Source organism: Scophthalmus maximus, chromosome 1 (assembly GCF_022379125.1).
Source record: "Scophthalmus maximus strain ysfricsl-2021 chromosome 1, ASM2237912v1, whole genome shotgun sequence".
Classification (NCBI taxonomy): Eukaryota; Metazoa; Chordata; class Actinopteri; order Pleuronectiformes; family Scophthalmidae; genus Scophthalmus; species Scophthalmus maximus.
This window is the reverse complement of record NC_061515.1, coordinates 31140001-31157500: the sequence shown is the minus strand read 5'-3', so window position 1 is coordinate 31157500 and position 17500 is coordinate 31140001. Positions and strand designations below refer to the sequence as shown.

The 17500-nt window shown below is 51.4% G+C and overlaps 1 protein-coding gene across 1 annotated transcript in view; it reads right to left on the bottom strand.

Moving 5' to 3' along the window:
• Positions 1-17500, bottom strand: part of LOC118316726 (zinc finger protein GLI2-like) — a 55899-nt gene that overhangs the window by 16630 nt on the left and 21769 nt on the right. Inside the window, exons 3-5 of the mRNA XM_035644836.2 lie at positions 7700-7805; positions 2012-2214; positions 1-87 (exon numbers count right to left, since the gene is read on the bottom strand). The exon at positions 1-87 is cut by the window's left edge and continues 96 nt beyond it. Coding sequence (XP_035500729.2) covers positions 1-87; positions 2012-2214; positions 7700-7805 — 396 coding nt within the window. The remainder of the gene's footprint in view (positions 88-2011; positions 2215-7699; positions 7806-17500) is intronic.

Here is a 17500-nt window from a genome sequence, read left to right as displayed (position 1 = left end):
TCAGGTGGTAGTACTCCGCCGGACTGGCCCCGGGGGGAGGGGGAGGGAGGCCGAACAGCCCCCGCTCTTTCAAATGCTCATGGGCCACTGTGTCGGGGGGGGAAGGAGAGAAGGAATGAAGGGAGGATGTGAGGATGGAGTGAATAACTAAAGGGAGGAGGGGGAATTCCTGCTTCCTCCTTCCTCCCACTGAGGAGATCTCTGAATGGACTGAGGGGCCGGGGGGGCGGAGCCACTGATGTGCAACGGCCCATGGTGACGCCTCCCAACCCCCACACACCCCCCTGCCCCGCCCCTCCTCTTCCTCAGTCTCTTGATGGAAACAAGAAGATTTTTATTTCTCTCTTTAACAGATAAATTAAAGTTTAAAAAGTTTTTAAAAAGTTTGAAAAGTTTAAACTGCAAATATTCAAACAGCATTTCAGAAAACGTCTCCCTCCCTCCCTCCCCCCCTCCCTCTCTCCCTCCCTCCCTCCCTCCCCCCCTCCCTCCGTCCTCTCTCCCTCCCCCCCTCCCTCCGTCCTCTCTCCCTCTCTCCCTCCCTCCCTCCCTCCGTCCCTCCCTCCCTCCGTCCTCTCTCCCTCTCTCCCTCCCTCCGTCCTCCTCCCTCCCTCCCTCCCCCCCCCTCCCTCCCTCCCTCCCCCCCTCCGTCCTCCTCCCTCCCCCCAGCCCCCCCCCTCCCTCTCTCCCTCCCTCCCTCCCTCCCTCCGTCCTCCTGCCCCCCCCCCCCTCCCTCCGTCCTCCGTCCTCCCTCCCCCCCCCCCTCCCTCTCTCCCTCCCTCCCTCCCTCCCTCCGTCCTCCTGCCCCCCCCCCTCCCTCCGTCCTCCGTCCTCCCTCCCCCCCTCCCTCCCTCCCTCCCTCCCCCCCTCCGTCCTCCTCCCTCCCCCCAGCCCCCCCCCTCCCTCTCTCCCTCCCTCCCTCCCTCCCTCCGTCCTCCTGCCCCCCCCCCCTCCCTCCGTCCTCCGTCCTCCCTCCCCCCCTCCCTCCCTCCCTCCCCCCCTCCGTCCCTCCCTCCCTCTCTCCCTCCCTCCCTCTGTCCTCCTGCCCCCCCCCCCTCCCTCCGTCCCCCCCCCGCCCCCCCCCTCCCTCCCCCCTCGCTCGGCGTTACCGCGGCCTGATCTCAGGCTGCTTTAAGTTTCAAGGCGTCGCCACATTACCGGTGACAGACTGTAACAGAAGATTAATATCCCGTCCCACTGCTGCGCTCCAATCTGTTATTGTAATTCACCGCTGAAGAAAGAGTTGTCATCGCGTCCTGGTGAATTCAGAGGGAGGGAGATGAAGTGTGTTTCTTCTTTTATCAATTTCCACAGATTTTATTCTCCGGGACCCGCTCGTGGCGTGAAAGCACCTGGGAGCACGGGTCAAGGATTTTCTGCTGCGAGGCCGATTCGTGTAATAGTGTTTTCTTTATTCGACTCTCTGAGCAAAATCACTTCTGACTGAGCCGCAGCTAAAACACACGAGGAAACCGCAGAATGAGGATCGTTCTGACTCTTCATTTAACCTTTAAAACAAAACTAAAATATTGTAACTTTACACATTTACAGCGTCTACAATGATACTTTGGTTTATGATAGAATGGAAAACCTCACATGTGAATCCTAAAAATGAGGCCCCTCATCATCACATTATGAAAGATTATTAAGATTAAAGATTATTACAGACCAGAGGATGTTAAAAGATCCAACGTGTCACAAGAAATACTCTAATGTTGAGTATGAAGAATGAAGATTGAATATTACATAATTCAGAAAGACGTCCACTCGTAGAAATGTGGAAACCAAAGAATGATCTGAGGGATTCAAAGGATAAAGGAATATTCATATTTTGAAATAAATGATCTTAATTTTCTCTGGATTCTTTTGACTATTTCCAAGAAAATCTAGAATATTGTAAATGAAAATCTGACACAAAGTTAGAGACTCAACTCCACTTGATCAACTTCTGAAACTGCTCCAGGGAGAATTCCGTCTTCGGAGATACATTTGTAAAAGCTGGAGAACTTACGGTCGGCCGGGCTCAGTCCTCTGGCGGCGGAGATCATGGACAGCGTGGGGCTGCCGTGCACCGAGCGCAGGTAGTGCTCCATGTGGGGGGGCACGTACGGGTGAGGCGGGCTGAACGGGGAGTCGCCGGTCGCCACGGCAGCGGGCGACAGGCGGATCAGGGAGATGTCGGAGATGACGGGGCTGCCGGCCAAACCTGCATGTCTGAGGGAGAGAGAAGGATGAGAGACTACAACGTGAAGCAGGCTCGACCTGATCCCCACATCACGTCTGACGCCCTCGCAGCTTCTGGTCAGGGAGAGTTCAGGGTCACGGAGACGAGGAGAGCTGTTGTGTGGCGAGGAACCAGCTTGATCTGGAGAGACGCAACTGAGCTTCTGGAAGATGAGACGGATCGGAGACCAGAAGTCGACACCTCGGTTTCACTCCTCAGATACTTGGTGTCTGCGTTCACAAAGTTCTTCAAGTTTCTACAGAACTATCATAACGTTTCATAACTTCATCACTTCGTCCCAAGACAGAATCCTACATCTCCCACAATGCATCTCTTTCATCTGTCTTGTGGGCAGGAGGAGCGGGCACGTGACCTTACATTGTGGAACGGATCCGCATAAAGAAATGTTCCTTCTCTCTGAGCCACTTGTAGTTTTTGTTTGGTTCATTGATTTGTTGTTTTAATATTTTCATAAAATAAAATAACACGTTACAAAATGTTTTAGTTTTAAAAGATTTAATCAGATTTAAACGTGATGAAACCTCAGTGAGATTAAAACAGGTGATTTGAGTCAATTCATGTGATTTCTCTCTTTCCAACATGGACCATCTTCACCACGCTGCCGTCAGCTCGTCTGATTTCATCACAGAGTTTCTCCGTCTCTCCGAGCACAAAGATAAAGAAACAATGATCAGCCTGTTCTGTGGTTGTGTTAATAATGGATGAGTCTCTGTAACCGCCTGCAGGTGAGCGTTTGTTCACCCGATAACAACCTCACAGCATCGTGGGAAGAATTCCAACTGGTGTGAAGAGGCTGAGCCTCCGACGCCAGCGTGCCGGAGCCACTCATGTCATATTCACACACGCTGGGTTCTGGGGGAGTTTGTTCCGGGGCGACCGAGCGAACACAATGCTGGAGCTTCGGAGCGTGTCGTGGGCCGGCGCCGGGCGGCAGGCGAGGACAGGAGGGAGTCGACACGGAGACACGGACTGAATTCACAAGTTCATCCCTTCAGAGTCAAAGAAGCAGGAGGTCTGTCTCACGTTACTGTCGTTTATTAAGTTCTGTTGAACAGAACTCATAGAATCAGTCATGAGTTATTCTACATATACCTTCTACATCACAACATTCCTGGCTCCGCCCCTTCGTCCTGATCCACACCAACACGTCATGATTCTTTCTTGCTCCGTGTTCCGTCCTTCCACCAAGTTTACAGCCGCTGAGCTTCGTGCAGCCGACACGACCACGACACTCGTGTTTACTGAGGAGAGACGAGGCCTGACGTCGCTCACATGTCCTGACACGACCTGGCTCAGCACTCTGACAGCTGGTTCTGATCTGGTTCTGATCGCTGCTGGTTCTGATCTGGTTCTGATCTGGTTCTGATCTGGTTCTGATCGCTGCTGGTTCTGATCTGGTTCTGACAGCTGGTTCTGATCTGGTTCTGATCTGGTTCTGATCTGGTTCTGATCGCTGCTGGTTCTGATCTGGTTCTGATCTGGTTCTGATCTGGTTCTGATCGCTGCTGGTTCTGATCTGGTTCTGATCTGGTTCTGATCTGGTTCTGATCGCTGCTGGTTCTGATCTGGTTCTGATCTGGTTCTGATCTGGTTCTGATCGCTGCTGGTTCTGATCGCTGCTGGTTCTGATCTGGTTCTGATCGCAGCTGGTTCTGATCTGGTTCTGATCTGGTTCTGATCTGGTTCTGATCGCTGCTGGTTCTGATCTGGTTCTGATCTGGTTCTGATCTGGTTCTGAGCAGGTTCTGATCGCGTGACATCTAACATTAACGAGGAGCAGCAGCAGACATGCGTCCATCCACACTAATGTTAGGTTGCTGAAATAATCAGCTTCAATATAGACGTGTTGAAAGGGTGAAAGGTCGGCGACCTCTGCGTCACCTGCTCCGTCAGGATTGTTCTCATGTGAACAGACGACGGCCGTTTGGCTTCAGCTCCAGAATATTCTGAATCACAACTTTCTGTAAAATAATCCTCCGTCAGCTCTCGTCTGCCAATCGCTGTTCGGTCACGTGACCTTATCTGAACAGATTTCCAGTAATTCATTCAACTAATTCTACAAAGCCGAAGTTTGACGATTTATTAAAAAAACACAAGAACTGAGAGAAAGACAAAAAACTACAAATCTCTCGACTGGAAAAGATGGAAAATGCAAAATCCTCTGTGATAAATAACTGGTTGAAGTTATTCTAGGTGTGGATCCGAGGATACGCATGAATATGAAGTGTGTTTCTGTTCGTTTGAGCCTGCTGGTCGTGTGTGTGTGTGTGTGTGTGTGTGTGTGTGTGTGTGTGTGCGTGTGTGTGTGTGTGTGTGTGTGTGTGTGCGTGCGTGCGTGCGTGCGTGCGTGCGTGCGTGCGTGCGTGCGTGCGTGTGTGTGTCTGGGCGACACACAGATGAATCACAGTGTGACAGTGACTCTCGTCTCCGGTGTCGGGGAGCAGCTCTCTGATTTAGATAAATCACGTCGTCCAGTGCGCGGCTGAATAAACTCCCACTGTAGGTTTATGAGTCTGCAGCGTGAGACACCTCAAACTTAACAGGCAACCCCCCCAACACACACACACACACACACACACACACACACACACACACACACACGCTTCCTCCTCGTGCAGGGAACAACTGACCTACATACAAACAAACACATCATGGCCTCCTTTAAAATCATTTCATCTTCTCGTCCTCGAAGCCGGACGCAGATTTATTTCATCCAGGAACTTTGGTTTGCACACAATTTTTTTAATCTTGTCACCAAAAAAAAAGCAGCATCAACTTTCTGAATATCAAGAATCTGGTTTTAGAAATGAACAGGAACCAGAAACGTCCTTAAACGGCACAAAGAGCCAAAGAATCCCCATCATTTGTGCCTGAATGAATGAATGAATGTGCCTTTCTTCTTTGTCCTTCAGTGGTTCAGTAGAGAAACGTCATGTGCAGGTGTTTACCAAGAGAAGAGCCCCATCACCACGTCTGCATCATGTGGGTGACGAGGCTGAGGGAGCTTCCTCTTCTCCCTCTGAGCCTCCACGTCCTCTGGAGAACTGGTGCTGATGCTGAGGAGTCGACTGGACCTGGAACAAGTCACCTGCTGTGAAACGTGTGTGTTGGCGGTCTGGACCTTCTCGCAGTCTGATCTGTTCCCGCGACGTCGCCAGTGTCTGGTGTTCGCCCGCTTCTTTCCGGAAGAGAAGCGAAGACTACGCAGGTGTGGCGAGTTGACGGGACAAGAAGTTCCCGACTGAGCAGTTGAATCTCCTCGTCTGCACACGTCCAGCCAGACAACGAGAAGCCAGAAACTCATGGTCACGACTGTAAATGGACAAAACCATCCAAGAAAGAATATCCTGAGGATTCACCGTGTTTTGTCCTGAAGAACTCTTTTACATTTCATTCTTAACTCCGGGACAAACTGGAGCAGAGAGACGCCTCCACCAGAGTTTCATCACATAGTGACAGTAAAGAGTCAGTGTCCAGATCCTGGTCACTGAGACGCCGTCACAGGAAGTTGTTCCTCTTCCTCCAACGTCCTCGCCTCACCCTCGCGTGACGGCGAGGGAAGAAGAACCGTCCTCGGACCGGGCGGAAGGAAGAAAAAAAGAGGCTTCCCCCTCGGCTGCTTTTTTATGACAGGCTTGACAAAATAACCAGCCCTCTCATTACGGTATATGCAAACAATGATAAAGAGGGACGGCGCGGAGATGTCATGTTAGACAATCACGGCGGCGCCCTCTGACACGCTGCCACGGGCGGATAACAAAGTGCCGCGCCAGGCGACAAATGACACCGCACTTAATTTGCTGCGCAATGTTCCTGTAATTAGGTGAATTTGGCTCCGGCAGGGGGGAGCGACAGGCGGATCAAGGTCTTGATGAATTAGGGTCCACTGTCAAGATCAAATCACATTAATCAAGGTGGCCGAGTGCGCGGACAGCCGCCTCCCCCTCCTCCCCGCCAGCCGGCGTGATGAATAGCCCTGCTGCCGCCAGGCGCGAAGTATGCATCACCATCAAATCTGTGAATTTAAATGTAAGAGAAACTATTTGGAGAATTCTATTGACTTTTTTTTCTTTTTCTGGGGTGATAAAGTAACTTTGAACTCGTTGTTCTGGTTTCGTCCGGCTCACGTTGATGAACAAACTAACTTTCACCTCAACAGAAATTAAAATGATATATAAATGACCAGGATAAGTCTCGTATTTCCATCTTTATGACCGGCACCCAAACGCACCATGACACTGTTTCTAAAGGAGTCTTCACTTGCAGCTTTCGAAAAACAACTAACCGCGATGCAAAGTCCATCAGGTCACTTCTCTGGAGCTGCGGTCGTACTGACCATCCTCATCAGCAGACAGTTCGCTGCCATCGTCATGTGAACTCATGTGATGAGGTCAAAGCTCCAGAACAGCTGAGAGAGTGAAGCGTGTGTTGAGTTAAACTCTAAGAAATTTATATTTTCTAAAGTTCTGAAATCGGCAGAAAGTAAAAAACAACGTTTGACATTTGAATAAAAACAAGAAAAACTGTATTCGTCCCCGCGACGCGTTCGGTTGAATCTTGTTTGTAACTCCAGCCTGAATTTCCCTCAGGAAAACAAATGGGACGGCGTCTCGTATTGAACCGGCAGCAGCGGGGAAGTGGGACTCAACCAGCGGGCGCCGCCGCCTCGCACCGTGACCTCTGTACACCGGGAGTTTAATTACGGCTGTGGCTCGGGGCGGCAGCGGCCTGCACCTCACAGATTAGTCCAGTAATGAATACAAAGAGGTGCTGGATGTGTGATGTCGTCAGTGATGGATCCGCTGCTGCTGCTAATGGAGCGAGCTGCAGATTGATACCAGTCACCTGGCAGAGATTTATTTACCTGCTAGTCACAACTAACCACATTTACTCAATTACTGCGGAGAAGTTTTAATGTTCAGCTGCTGGAAACATTGTTCTTCCTTGTGGGACTGGTCAGGGGAAACTCCGTTCCATCCTTTATTATTATTCGTTGACCTTTTAGTTCAGGTTGTACGGATTTTAGAAGATTCTCCAGGAAATGACATCACAGGAAGTCAAACTACGGCTGTAGGAAGTGGAGGAACACAGTAAAGGTGCCTTGCTCAGTGGCTCCTCAGCGGGAAGCAGAGAAGACTTCGCCACTTTGCTCTCTGAGCTTCTCTCAGTTTGGAGCAACATGAGTTCAGACAGCGAGCTCGCCGCTCCGCTCGTCCCCGGACGGTCGGAGAAACAAGTGAACAACCAACATTGGTTATTCACTTTGGAAGTCAGCGTGTTGTCGTCCGCTTTTCATACTGAGCTTGGCAAACGTTCAGCTCTCATCAGCTCGCCAACCAATCCTCCGGAGTTAAAACCCCAAAAGAAAAAAACAACCAACCAGCCTCTGATCTGAATATGAAATAACCATTTGCATGGAGAAGATCAGACGGCGTTACCAGAGGAGCAACCTACCCGTGCATGGCGTGCAGCGCGTGGGGCTCGTAGTGGTACCGCCCCTCGTGGTGGCGCAGGTCGATGGGGATGGGCGTGTGGAAGGTGGGGAACACGTGGTGCTGGGCTGCAGGAACAAGAAGAAGAGGTAGACGTGTGAGGGAGGGAGAGGACAACATGGAGGGAGGGTGTAAAACAACAAGTGGAATAAATATATAACCAAAGTCGTCCCAGAGTCTGTGAACCTGAGGGACGATGGACCGACAGCAGGGGTGTCATCTCCCAACTCAAGCTCTTGTTCTACGTTTGTTTGTTTCAGGACTGGTGACTCGTGTGACCTCGCTGACCTTCGTCTGTTGGAGACTACAAGGTGAGAGAACTGTGGGAAATTCTCCAGAGAGCGAGAATCCAAAGAATGGTGTCTGTCTGTCTGTCTGTCTGTCTGTCTGATGGAACATGTCTGTCTGTCTGTCTGATGGAACATGTCTGTCTGTCTGTCTGTCTGTCTGTCTGATGGAACATGTCTGTCTGTCTGTCTGATGGAACATGTCTGTCTGTCTGTCTGATGGGACATGTCTGTCTGTCTGTCTGTCTGTCTGATGGAACATGTCTGTCTGTCTGTCTGTCTGTCTGATGGAACATGTCTGTCTGTCTGTCTGATGGAACATGTCTGTCTGTCTGTCTGATGGGACATGTCTGTCTGTCTGTCTGTCTGTCTGATGGAACATGTCTGTCTGTCTGTCTGTCTGATGGAACATGTCTGTCTGTCTGATGGAACATGTCTGTCTGTCTGTCTGATGGAACATGTCTGTCTGTCTGTCTGTCTGTCTGTCTGATGGGACATGTCTGTCTGTCTGTCTGTCTGTCTGATGGAACATGTCTGTCTGTCTGTCTGTCTGTCTGATGGAACATGTCTGTCTGTCTGTCTGATGGAACATGTCTGTCTGTCTGTCTGTCTGTCTGATGGAACATGTCTGTCTGTCTGATGGACTCATGTCCTGTAGTCTTTGACTTTTCAATCCTGATCCTTCCTGGCGAGATCCAGGTCCAGTGTTCAGACGAGGACACTGATGGTTCCGAGCTTCTGCTTCTAATTTGACCCGAGTCGTCCGGTTTAACGAGCGCCGTGTGTTTTCCTCCTGCTTTGCTTTTAATGGCCCTTTTTATTTTTTCATTACCGCCTTTCGTTGTCCTTTCATGGATTCCTCTCGGATGTGATGTGGGAACTTTATCCCCAGAAAACAGCAGAACTAATTAGCTGCTGTGATAACACAGAACCACGGAACACCTCTTTATTTCACCGGCGTGTAAACGCAGCCTTTCAGGCTCCTTCACCGACTTTATGGACTTCATGTTTCTCGTTAACATTTTTTTTTTATTTTGGAAAAAGATCCACGAGGGCATCGCCTCACCCTCTCTCTCTCTTTCTCTCCCCCTCGCTCGCCCTCGCTGCAGGTTTCACAGCCTGTTAATTGCAACCCGGTGTTCCTCGTCTCCAAACTGCCGGATGGCGAAGACAAGAAGAAAACGATGGAGCGAGAGGAGGGAGAGGTGAGCCACCTGATCTCTGGACTGCATTAACATTCCTCCCGAGTCACACACACACACACACACACACACACACACACACACACACACACACACACACACACACACACAATCTCTGTAGCGGGAATCTTGCAGGGTGACCTGGGATTTTCGCAGCGGGGTGGGGGTGGGGTCAGGACCACGGATCATTATCTGCTCCGGGCTGAGCGTGGAGAGGGGATAGTGGGGCCTCCCGGGGGCTCCCAGGGGCCCGGGACCTGAGTGAGTCAGCATTCCAGACCCATTCCTCTCCCTCTGCACCCTGACAGCGTGACAGACGGGCCTGGTCCCCCGACGCCGGCAGAAATAGTCCTCTTTACTTCACTTTTCGCTCCGAGGCCTAACGGGACGAGGCTGGATTCCTTCAGCTTCGTTTCCACGCCGGCGTCTGAGCCGTGACTCAGAGGCGAACCACGACCCCCTTCTGATCCCTCAGCGTGGAAATGTCTTTGTGTAATGACCTTGCATCTGAAGAGTGAGTGTGTGTGTGTGTGTGTGTGTGTGTGTGTGTGTGTGTGCGACAGGGCCCCATTCAAAGAGCAGCTCGACTTAATACACCATTCATACCAGTGGGGGTGAATTATAAAAGGGGGCGGGGGCCGAAGAGGAGCTGAATCTGGGTCAATGAAACACTGTGGTCAGAGGGGAAGACATCTTTAAATCCTTCAGGCCCCTTTTTACATTAGAATAAGAATTATACTCATATGTCCAACAAGGAAGGGAGATAAAGAAGGAATCAAAAAAGTATCAAGGAAAGTCAAAGTAGGAAATGAGGAAGAAACGGAGTTATTCCGCAATGATAACAACAAAGTGTTTGAATGGAGAAGATGCAGCTTTTCTACTCAGATCAGATCTTTGATGTGACGATAGTTCAGCATCAGAAACTCTAGTGAGTTAATGCACCAACGCTTTAACAGAAATCTGAAGAAAGAAAAGAAAGACAAGTTTGTGCTGCTGAAGTTGAATCTGGCTCGACGCAGCAGTGGATTTATTTGAATCCCTGTAAAAGTGGCCCAACAGGAAGAGGAGCCTGGTGTCACCGAGGTCTCAGTTCGGACACGTTGGACCTGGAGGAAGTCATCCAGACCCGGCCTGTCGTCCAGGCGGAGGTTTCCTCTGCGGGGCCCGGGCTCACGCTGGCTGCCCCCGGCCCCCGGCGTCCAGGCCGGGGGATTGACCAGGCAGGCTTAGTCCATCACCGAGACAGCCCCATTGTTCTGCCGCTACGAAGGAACAAAGGCGAGCGCCCGTGAGAGTTCAAGAGGCACATTTACCTGATTCACTGGCCCCGATCCCCCCTGGGCCTACGCAGCGCTGCCGGGGCCTCGCTAGGCTCCAGCCAACTATTAGTCTTTGCTGGAGAGCATTTGTTTTAGCGTCTGCCGGAGCGCCGCAGTCGGCCGGCCGCAGTTTTTCAACGTCAGACCCCCCCTTCCTGTCCGCGCTCGGCAGAAGACCTGCGTTCTTCCACTGCTGCAGCGCCTGATGGAGCATCAACTTTAGAAGTTCTGCTGTAATTCAGTCGGAAACAAATTCACCTCAAGGTCCATCGACGAACGAGTTTTTCCTTTTCTGAGGACTTTAAAGACGATGATCATGTGATCCAACAGAAACATGAGCTCCAAAGACTTCAACCTCATTAAAATATCAAGACCTATAAAGAGTTTGGTCTGTTTGTTCTCTCGACGTTCGGCCATGTTTCATACCAGTGAGCAGGACGTCAAACGATTAATTCTCCTGTTTATAAAAGCTCGCTCGGACCTGGATGAGCTGCTGCTGCTCGCGTCCTGGTGCCAGACATTGATTATTGCTTCTCCCGGAGGAACTAAATGGAATATTTCCACATTTTTTGGGTTCTGGTTAACTTTGGAAAACCTTTATGCCTTTTACGCTATTTCCTTCTCCACATCTGACCTGTAGTGTTCAGTCTTCGTCTGAGATACTGAGATACTGAGAGACGCACTGAAGCCAGTGAAGCTTCTGTTCTCATGAGGTGAAGAGATTCAGTTACTGTAAACCAAACGCACGTCAGGCCCGGAATCAGGACATTGCAGCAGAAAGAGTTGGCTCACGTCCCGATTACACAGACGGACCTGGAGTGTGATACACACATGACATCACTTCCTGTTCAGTAGAGGACTTTTCTCAGACAAGAGCGACGACAGTTGTGACACCCGGACACCGTGTCGCTCCACGCACAGGTCGGTGTTATTTATTCACAGGTTGTCCACATATTTTTGGCCATGTGGTGTTTTTAGTATTAAGTGTATATCCATTGTTTCTCTCTGAAGAGATGAATGAAGGATTGAGAGGTTTTCAGACGTGAATGCGTCCGTGCAGACTAACTCCTGTGTGGCTGCGGCTCGTTGGCCCTCGCAGCCGAACCACCCGAGGGAGAGTTACTGTACTTATCAGCCTCCGACAGCTGCTCTCAGGTCACGTGTTAATAACCTCCATGCATCACTGGGTTGGAGGTGAGTGCGCGGCGGCGGCGGCGGCGGCGGCTGGCAGGTGCTGCTGCTCGCCGTGACGGGAGCGGCGTGTTGTTCGCACGCTGTTTGTGTAATTTAGGTACTTAAAAGACTGCGAGGGTTCAAAGACTGATGGCGCAGTCGAGTAATCAGCCACCTCCACCGCTCGTCTGATTTATCGCCCCCTCGCTTAATAGCACTGCTTAACACACAGGTTTGTCCAGATTAAGTAATTACCTTAAAGCAGAAGTTTATTATCTCCTGCGACGGCCGGTGATAAAGGCTCGCTGTCGCGCCGAGCCACGGAAAAGGGCTTGTAGCCGGTGAATGAGAGCGATAATTAAAACACAGTGAATTAAATTGTGGCTCGTGGGGCTGTCACCGTGCTCCCCAGCTAACATCCATATTACCCCGCTGGCACCCTTTCCAGGGGGGCGCCTGGGATTATGCCTCGCCCCGGACTCGCCGAGCAGCTGAGTGGGAAATTACTCCGATGGGCCGTCTGTAAATTAAACAAAGACCTAGTTCTTCTCCAAAGTGTGGAGAGCTAAGAATAACACCTGCGCTCACATTAGCTCCGACGCTTCTCGTGCTGAAGCCTTAATGAGGCGGAGGCCACGTGTTGGAGGGGACGAGGAACACGGGGGACTCTTCTGAGTGATGCACCTCTTCTCCGTCCTGATGAATGCGTCGCAGGTGGGAAGCAGGAGACGTCTTCTCCTGCTTCCCACCTCGCCGGTCCCCTGATCGCCACCGAGGGGCCCGGACCTCCGGCGGACCTCCATCTATTTTGGAAGCTCGAGGTCCGTGGTGTCGCGTCAGCACTCGGCCGCCTCCCGTGTCGATAAAGACTCCGGCTGCTCGCCTGACGCGATCTGCTGAAGCAGGATTGTCTCTATTTTTTGACCCTGCTGCTCCCTCGGCTCCGCTCGCCTCACCGGCTTCCTTTACTGTCGGCCATGTTTGTTTGACGTGGTGTGGTGCGTGATGGAGGGCCGGGCCCCGAGGGGCCTCCCTCTGTCCTCTACACACAGGTCACAGCTCTTCCATCCATCACGGAGGGAAAACTGAATTTCTCTTTTTTTAAATAAAATCTACACAAACATATTTTTAAAATCTGTATTTTTACAGACAGAATCATCAGACTAACAACTCCAGCTTGTGAAGAGAACTTGTCTATGTTTCATAACACCCTGTCTATATGGATCTGCTCCAGCTGGATCATTTATGAAGCGATCAGACGCCTGATGAAAGTTTTTTGGACAGAAACGTGTGCAGAAGTTTCCTGTTCGATAAAGCAACAGAAACTTTAGAAATATTGAGATTGAGGATTCCCTAAATATTCTTAAAACTTGAAGGCGAAGACTCCTGCACAAACATTTAATAACTATTTCAATTCATGTTGGATTCAAATGTTGTAAAGAAGAGTCAGAGTCCAGAAGACGGTGGGTCCGTCCCTCTGCACCTCCTCCCTCCTCTTTGTCTTCACGCCCTGGACTCTGCACAAAGCTCTTCTCATCACACGCTTCAGAATGACCCCTCGCCAACAATAACCTCTCACTCCTCGCTCCTACTTCCTTTCTCCGGAGGAGAGCAGCTTGTGGTCGACGGCTTGAGAGGAAACAATGGAGAGAAGGAGACGGACCTAAAGCGAATCGACTTTCTAATCCTCATCAGCACTTTCCCACCGCTGAGGAGCAAAGTGAGGAGCTGGTGATGAGTTTGATCAAAGTGTCACATAAGACCTCTAATTTCATTTTCTGTTAGGTTTTTATCGCCACCGCAACAAGTCAATGAGTTTACAGGACGAAACTGACTCCATCGTCTTTTCCTTTGTGCTCTCGAGCAGCAGAGAGAGATGAGGAACAACGACAAATTACAAGATCTGGACTCTGATTTGTTTTGACGTCGCTCGCCGCTGAGGTCTCCGCCCCCGCCGCGATGACACGTTACACAGCACCGTCCCGTAAACAGGCCCGGCTTGTAATTGAGCGGAGAGAACGGGAGCGTTCCATAAACACTGAGGTTCCAACCCCAGAGAGAAAGAGGCCGGAGGTGCGATTACAGCCTGTGACTCAGGTTTCTTCTGACAGACGTCCACGTCCACACTGCAGCTCCCTACCAGAGCTACATCCCCACTCTCAGGGGATTTAAGGTCCGTCCAGGGTCAAATAGAACTTTTACTAGTCCTACAGACTGAAACATGCTGTTGAGGTCTATGAAATGAGAAATACTTGGATTCAAGCGAAATATTTGCGCGACACCTTGTCGCCAGTTAACGTTGAGATCCTGATTGAAAGACGTTGGTTTTCTCTGTTTCCTCAGTGGACATTTGTTCCAGTCAGAGACGATGATTCCTTCTGGTGTCCTGTTGACCGAGTTGTGACTCTTGGAAGAAGGTTGATTTTTGCAACATCTGGCTTTTGTCGTCAGTGTGAAAAGGTACAATCAGTTTTATTCCCGGGTCGAATGACTCCTGCTCCAATCAGCACTGATGGAAACACGACGCGCTTGTTGCTTGAACATCGTTCAGTCTGCGTGTTAAAAGATATTAAAATAGTAATCTACTTTTTCCTAATCCTGATATCTGGGGTTTAACAATCTGCCTCCCCTTCACCTCCGCGGCGCCCCCATGAGGCCAGATCACTTCACTGAGGTTAAGATGTCGTGTGGAATGAAGAGTTAAATCACTGCAGAGGAGATTTCAGTCCTCAGGTTAGTGAGGAGTGAATGGAATCATGGTTCTGAGTAGTTACAGGAAAACTTCTCTCACTTCCCAAAGCTCCGACAACCCAACGCTCCCACAACCCGGCAACTTGACAACCCGGCAACTCGACAACCCGGCAACTCGACAACCCAACGCTCCGACAACCCAACGCTCCGACAACCCAACGCTCCGACAACCCTATGCTCCGACAACCCGACAATCCAACACTCCGACAACCCAACGCTCCGACAACCCAACGCTCCGACAACCCTATGCTCCGACAACCCGACAACCCAACGCTCCGACAACCCTACGCTCCGACAACCCGACGCTCCGACAACCCAACGCTCCGACAACCCTACGCTCCGACAACCCGACGCTCCGACAACCCTACTCTCCGACAACCCGACAACCCAACGCTCCGACAACCCAACGCTCCGACAACCCTACGCTCCGACAACCCGATGCTCCGACAACCCTACTCTCCGACAACCCGACAACCCAACGCTCCGACAACCCAACGCTCCGACAACCCGACGCTCCGACAACCCGACGCTCCGACAACCCGACAACCCAATGCTCCAACAACCCAACGCTCCGACAACCCAACGCTCCAACAACCTGACAACCCAACACTCCGACAACCCTACGCCCCGACGCTCCGACAACCCGATGCTCCGACAACCCGACGCTCCGACAACCCTATGCTCCGACAACCCAACGCTCCAACAACCCAACGCTCCGACAACCCAACGCTCCAACAACCTGACAACCCAACACTCCGACAACCCTATGCTCCGACAACCCAACGCTCCAACAACCCAACGCTCCGACAACCCAACGCTCCAACAACCTGACAACCCAACACTCCGACAACCCTACGCCCCGACGCTTCGACAACCCGATGCTCCGACAACCCGACGCTCCGACAACCCTATGCTCCGACAACCCAACGCTCCGACAACCCTACGCTCCGACAACCCGACGCTCCGACAACCCGACGCTCCGACAACCCTACTCTCCGACAACCCGACAACCCAACGCTCCGACAACCCAACGCTCCAACAACCTGACAACCCAACACTCCGACAACCCTACGCCCCGACGCTCCGACAACCCGATGCTCCGACAACCCGACGCTCCGACAACCCGACGCTCCGACAACCCGACAACCCAACGCTCCGACAACCCTACGCCCCGACGCTCCGACAACCCTACACCCCGACAACCTGACGCTCCGACAACCCTATGCCCCGACGCTCCGACAACCCGACGCTCCGACAACCCGACGCTCCGACAACCCGACAACCCTACGCCCCGAGGCTCCGAGGCTCCGAGCCAAAGGACGAAAACTCTGCTGTCATGAAGCCATTTGTCTGTGAGGGAAAACAGCTGCTGCAACACGGAAAAACAAGGGAGGAGCAGATTTTTTTTACGAGGAACAAAATGGTTTTAAGAGACGTTCTCTTGATTAAACATTTGTTCTGGACACGCTACAGGATGAGAGTCAAGGAGGCGAATCTCCAGCTGCGAGAACTCAAACCTTGAGGACGATGCTCTTGTTTCTTCTGACTTTACAAATGTCCCAGGGGCAGATTCTAATCTGTCACCAACAGTTTTATCAATCACCATCAAGGACGACGTGCGTCCACAGCTGCAAACTCCTCACGTGTTTTCTTCTTAAATTCTAACTTTGTAAAGTAGTAAAAAGACGGGAGGACGGGAATCGAACCTGTCACCGAACACAAACACACAGCGGTAACGGAACACTGAGGGTGAGGAGGGGAGTTTGAGTTCTCACCTTCCTCCTCCTCCTCCCCCCGCCAGTATCTCTCCCCCCAGTGGGCGACCTCTGACCCCCACAATTCAGCGGCTGAATGGGGACGGCGAGCGCCACAAAGCCCGGCAAACACTGCAGTGTGTAATGATAAAGTGCTGAGCTGGGGAGGAGGAGGAGGAGGAGGAGGGGAAGGGGGAGGAGGAGGAAGAGGAGGAGGAGGGGAAGGAGGAGGAGGAGGAGGAGGGGAAGAGGAGGAGGGGAAAGGGGAGGAGGAGGAAGAGGAGGAGGAGGAGGAGGAGGAAGAGGAGGAGGAGGAGAAGGAGGGGAAGGGGGAGGAGGAGGAAGAGGAGGAGGAGGGGAAGGAGGAGGAGGGGGATGGGGAGGAGGAGGAGGAGGAGGGGAAGGGGGAGGAGGAGGAGGAGGAGGAAGAGGAGGAGGAGGAGGAAGAGGAGGAGGAGGAGAGGAGGATGAAGAGGAGGAGGAAGAGGAGGAGGAGGAGGGGAATGGGGAGGAGGAAGGAGGAGGACAATGAGAGCACCGAGCAATTAATCGCTGACTCTCTCCTCGTCTCAGCGAATCAGAACAAGACAAAAGCATTTGAAGACGTTTGTTAAGGAATCACGCAAAAAACAGATCTCTCCTGAAATAGAACACAACATTAAATATAAACTTTTGTTCTCACAACGTAATAATAATAAAAACAAACCTCCGTCCATGAAGCGTCGTTATAGTGATTCATATTTAAGATGTCTAATGAGAGTCGCTGTAAACGGGAGCAGCAGTAATATTTCCTGACCCTGTTCCAGTCGTGGTTTGGCCTCGTTCTGCGGCTAATTAGCTCGAGCTAACACCAACGATGAGCAGAAGACGAAGGACATCAGCACAACGATTAGTCTGAAGGTGGCGTTAGCTTCTACGTTACCCTCTACGTTAGCCTCTACGTTAGCCCCTACGTTAGCCTCTACGTCAGCCTCTCCGTTAGCCCCTACGTTAGCCTCTACGTTAGCCCCTACGTTAGCCCCTACGTTAGCCTCTACGTTAGCCCCTACGTTAGCCTCTACGTTAGCCTCCTGCCCCAAGACCGGGCTCCGCACAAACCAAAATCACGACATATATTGTAGATTTTTCATAATTACATCATCTACCTCTTTGTAATTAAGAAACTACAAGGAACAAAGTAGAAGGTGCGACTGTCTCATGATTCGCAGATTCCACACAATCACATTATCGCGACTTCTCTTAAGCACTTGGTCATAATTATTAGAGCTGTGATGAGA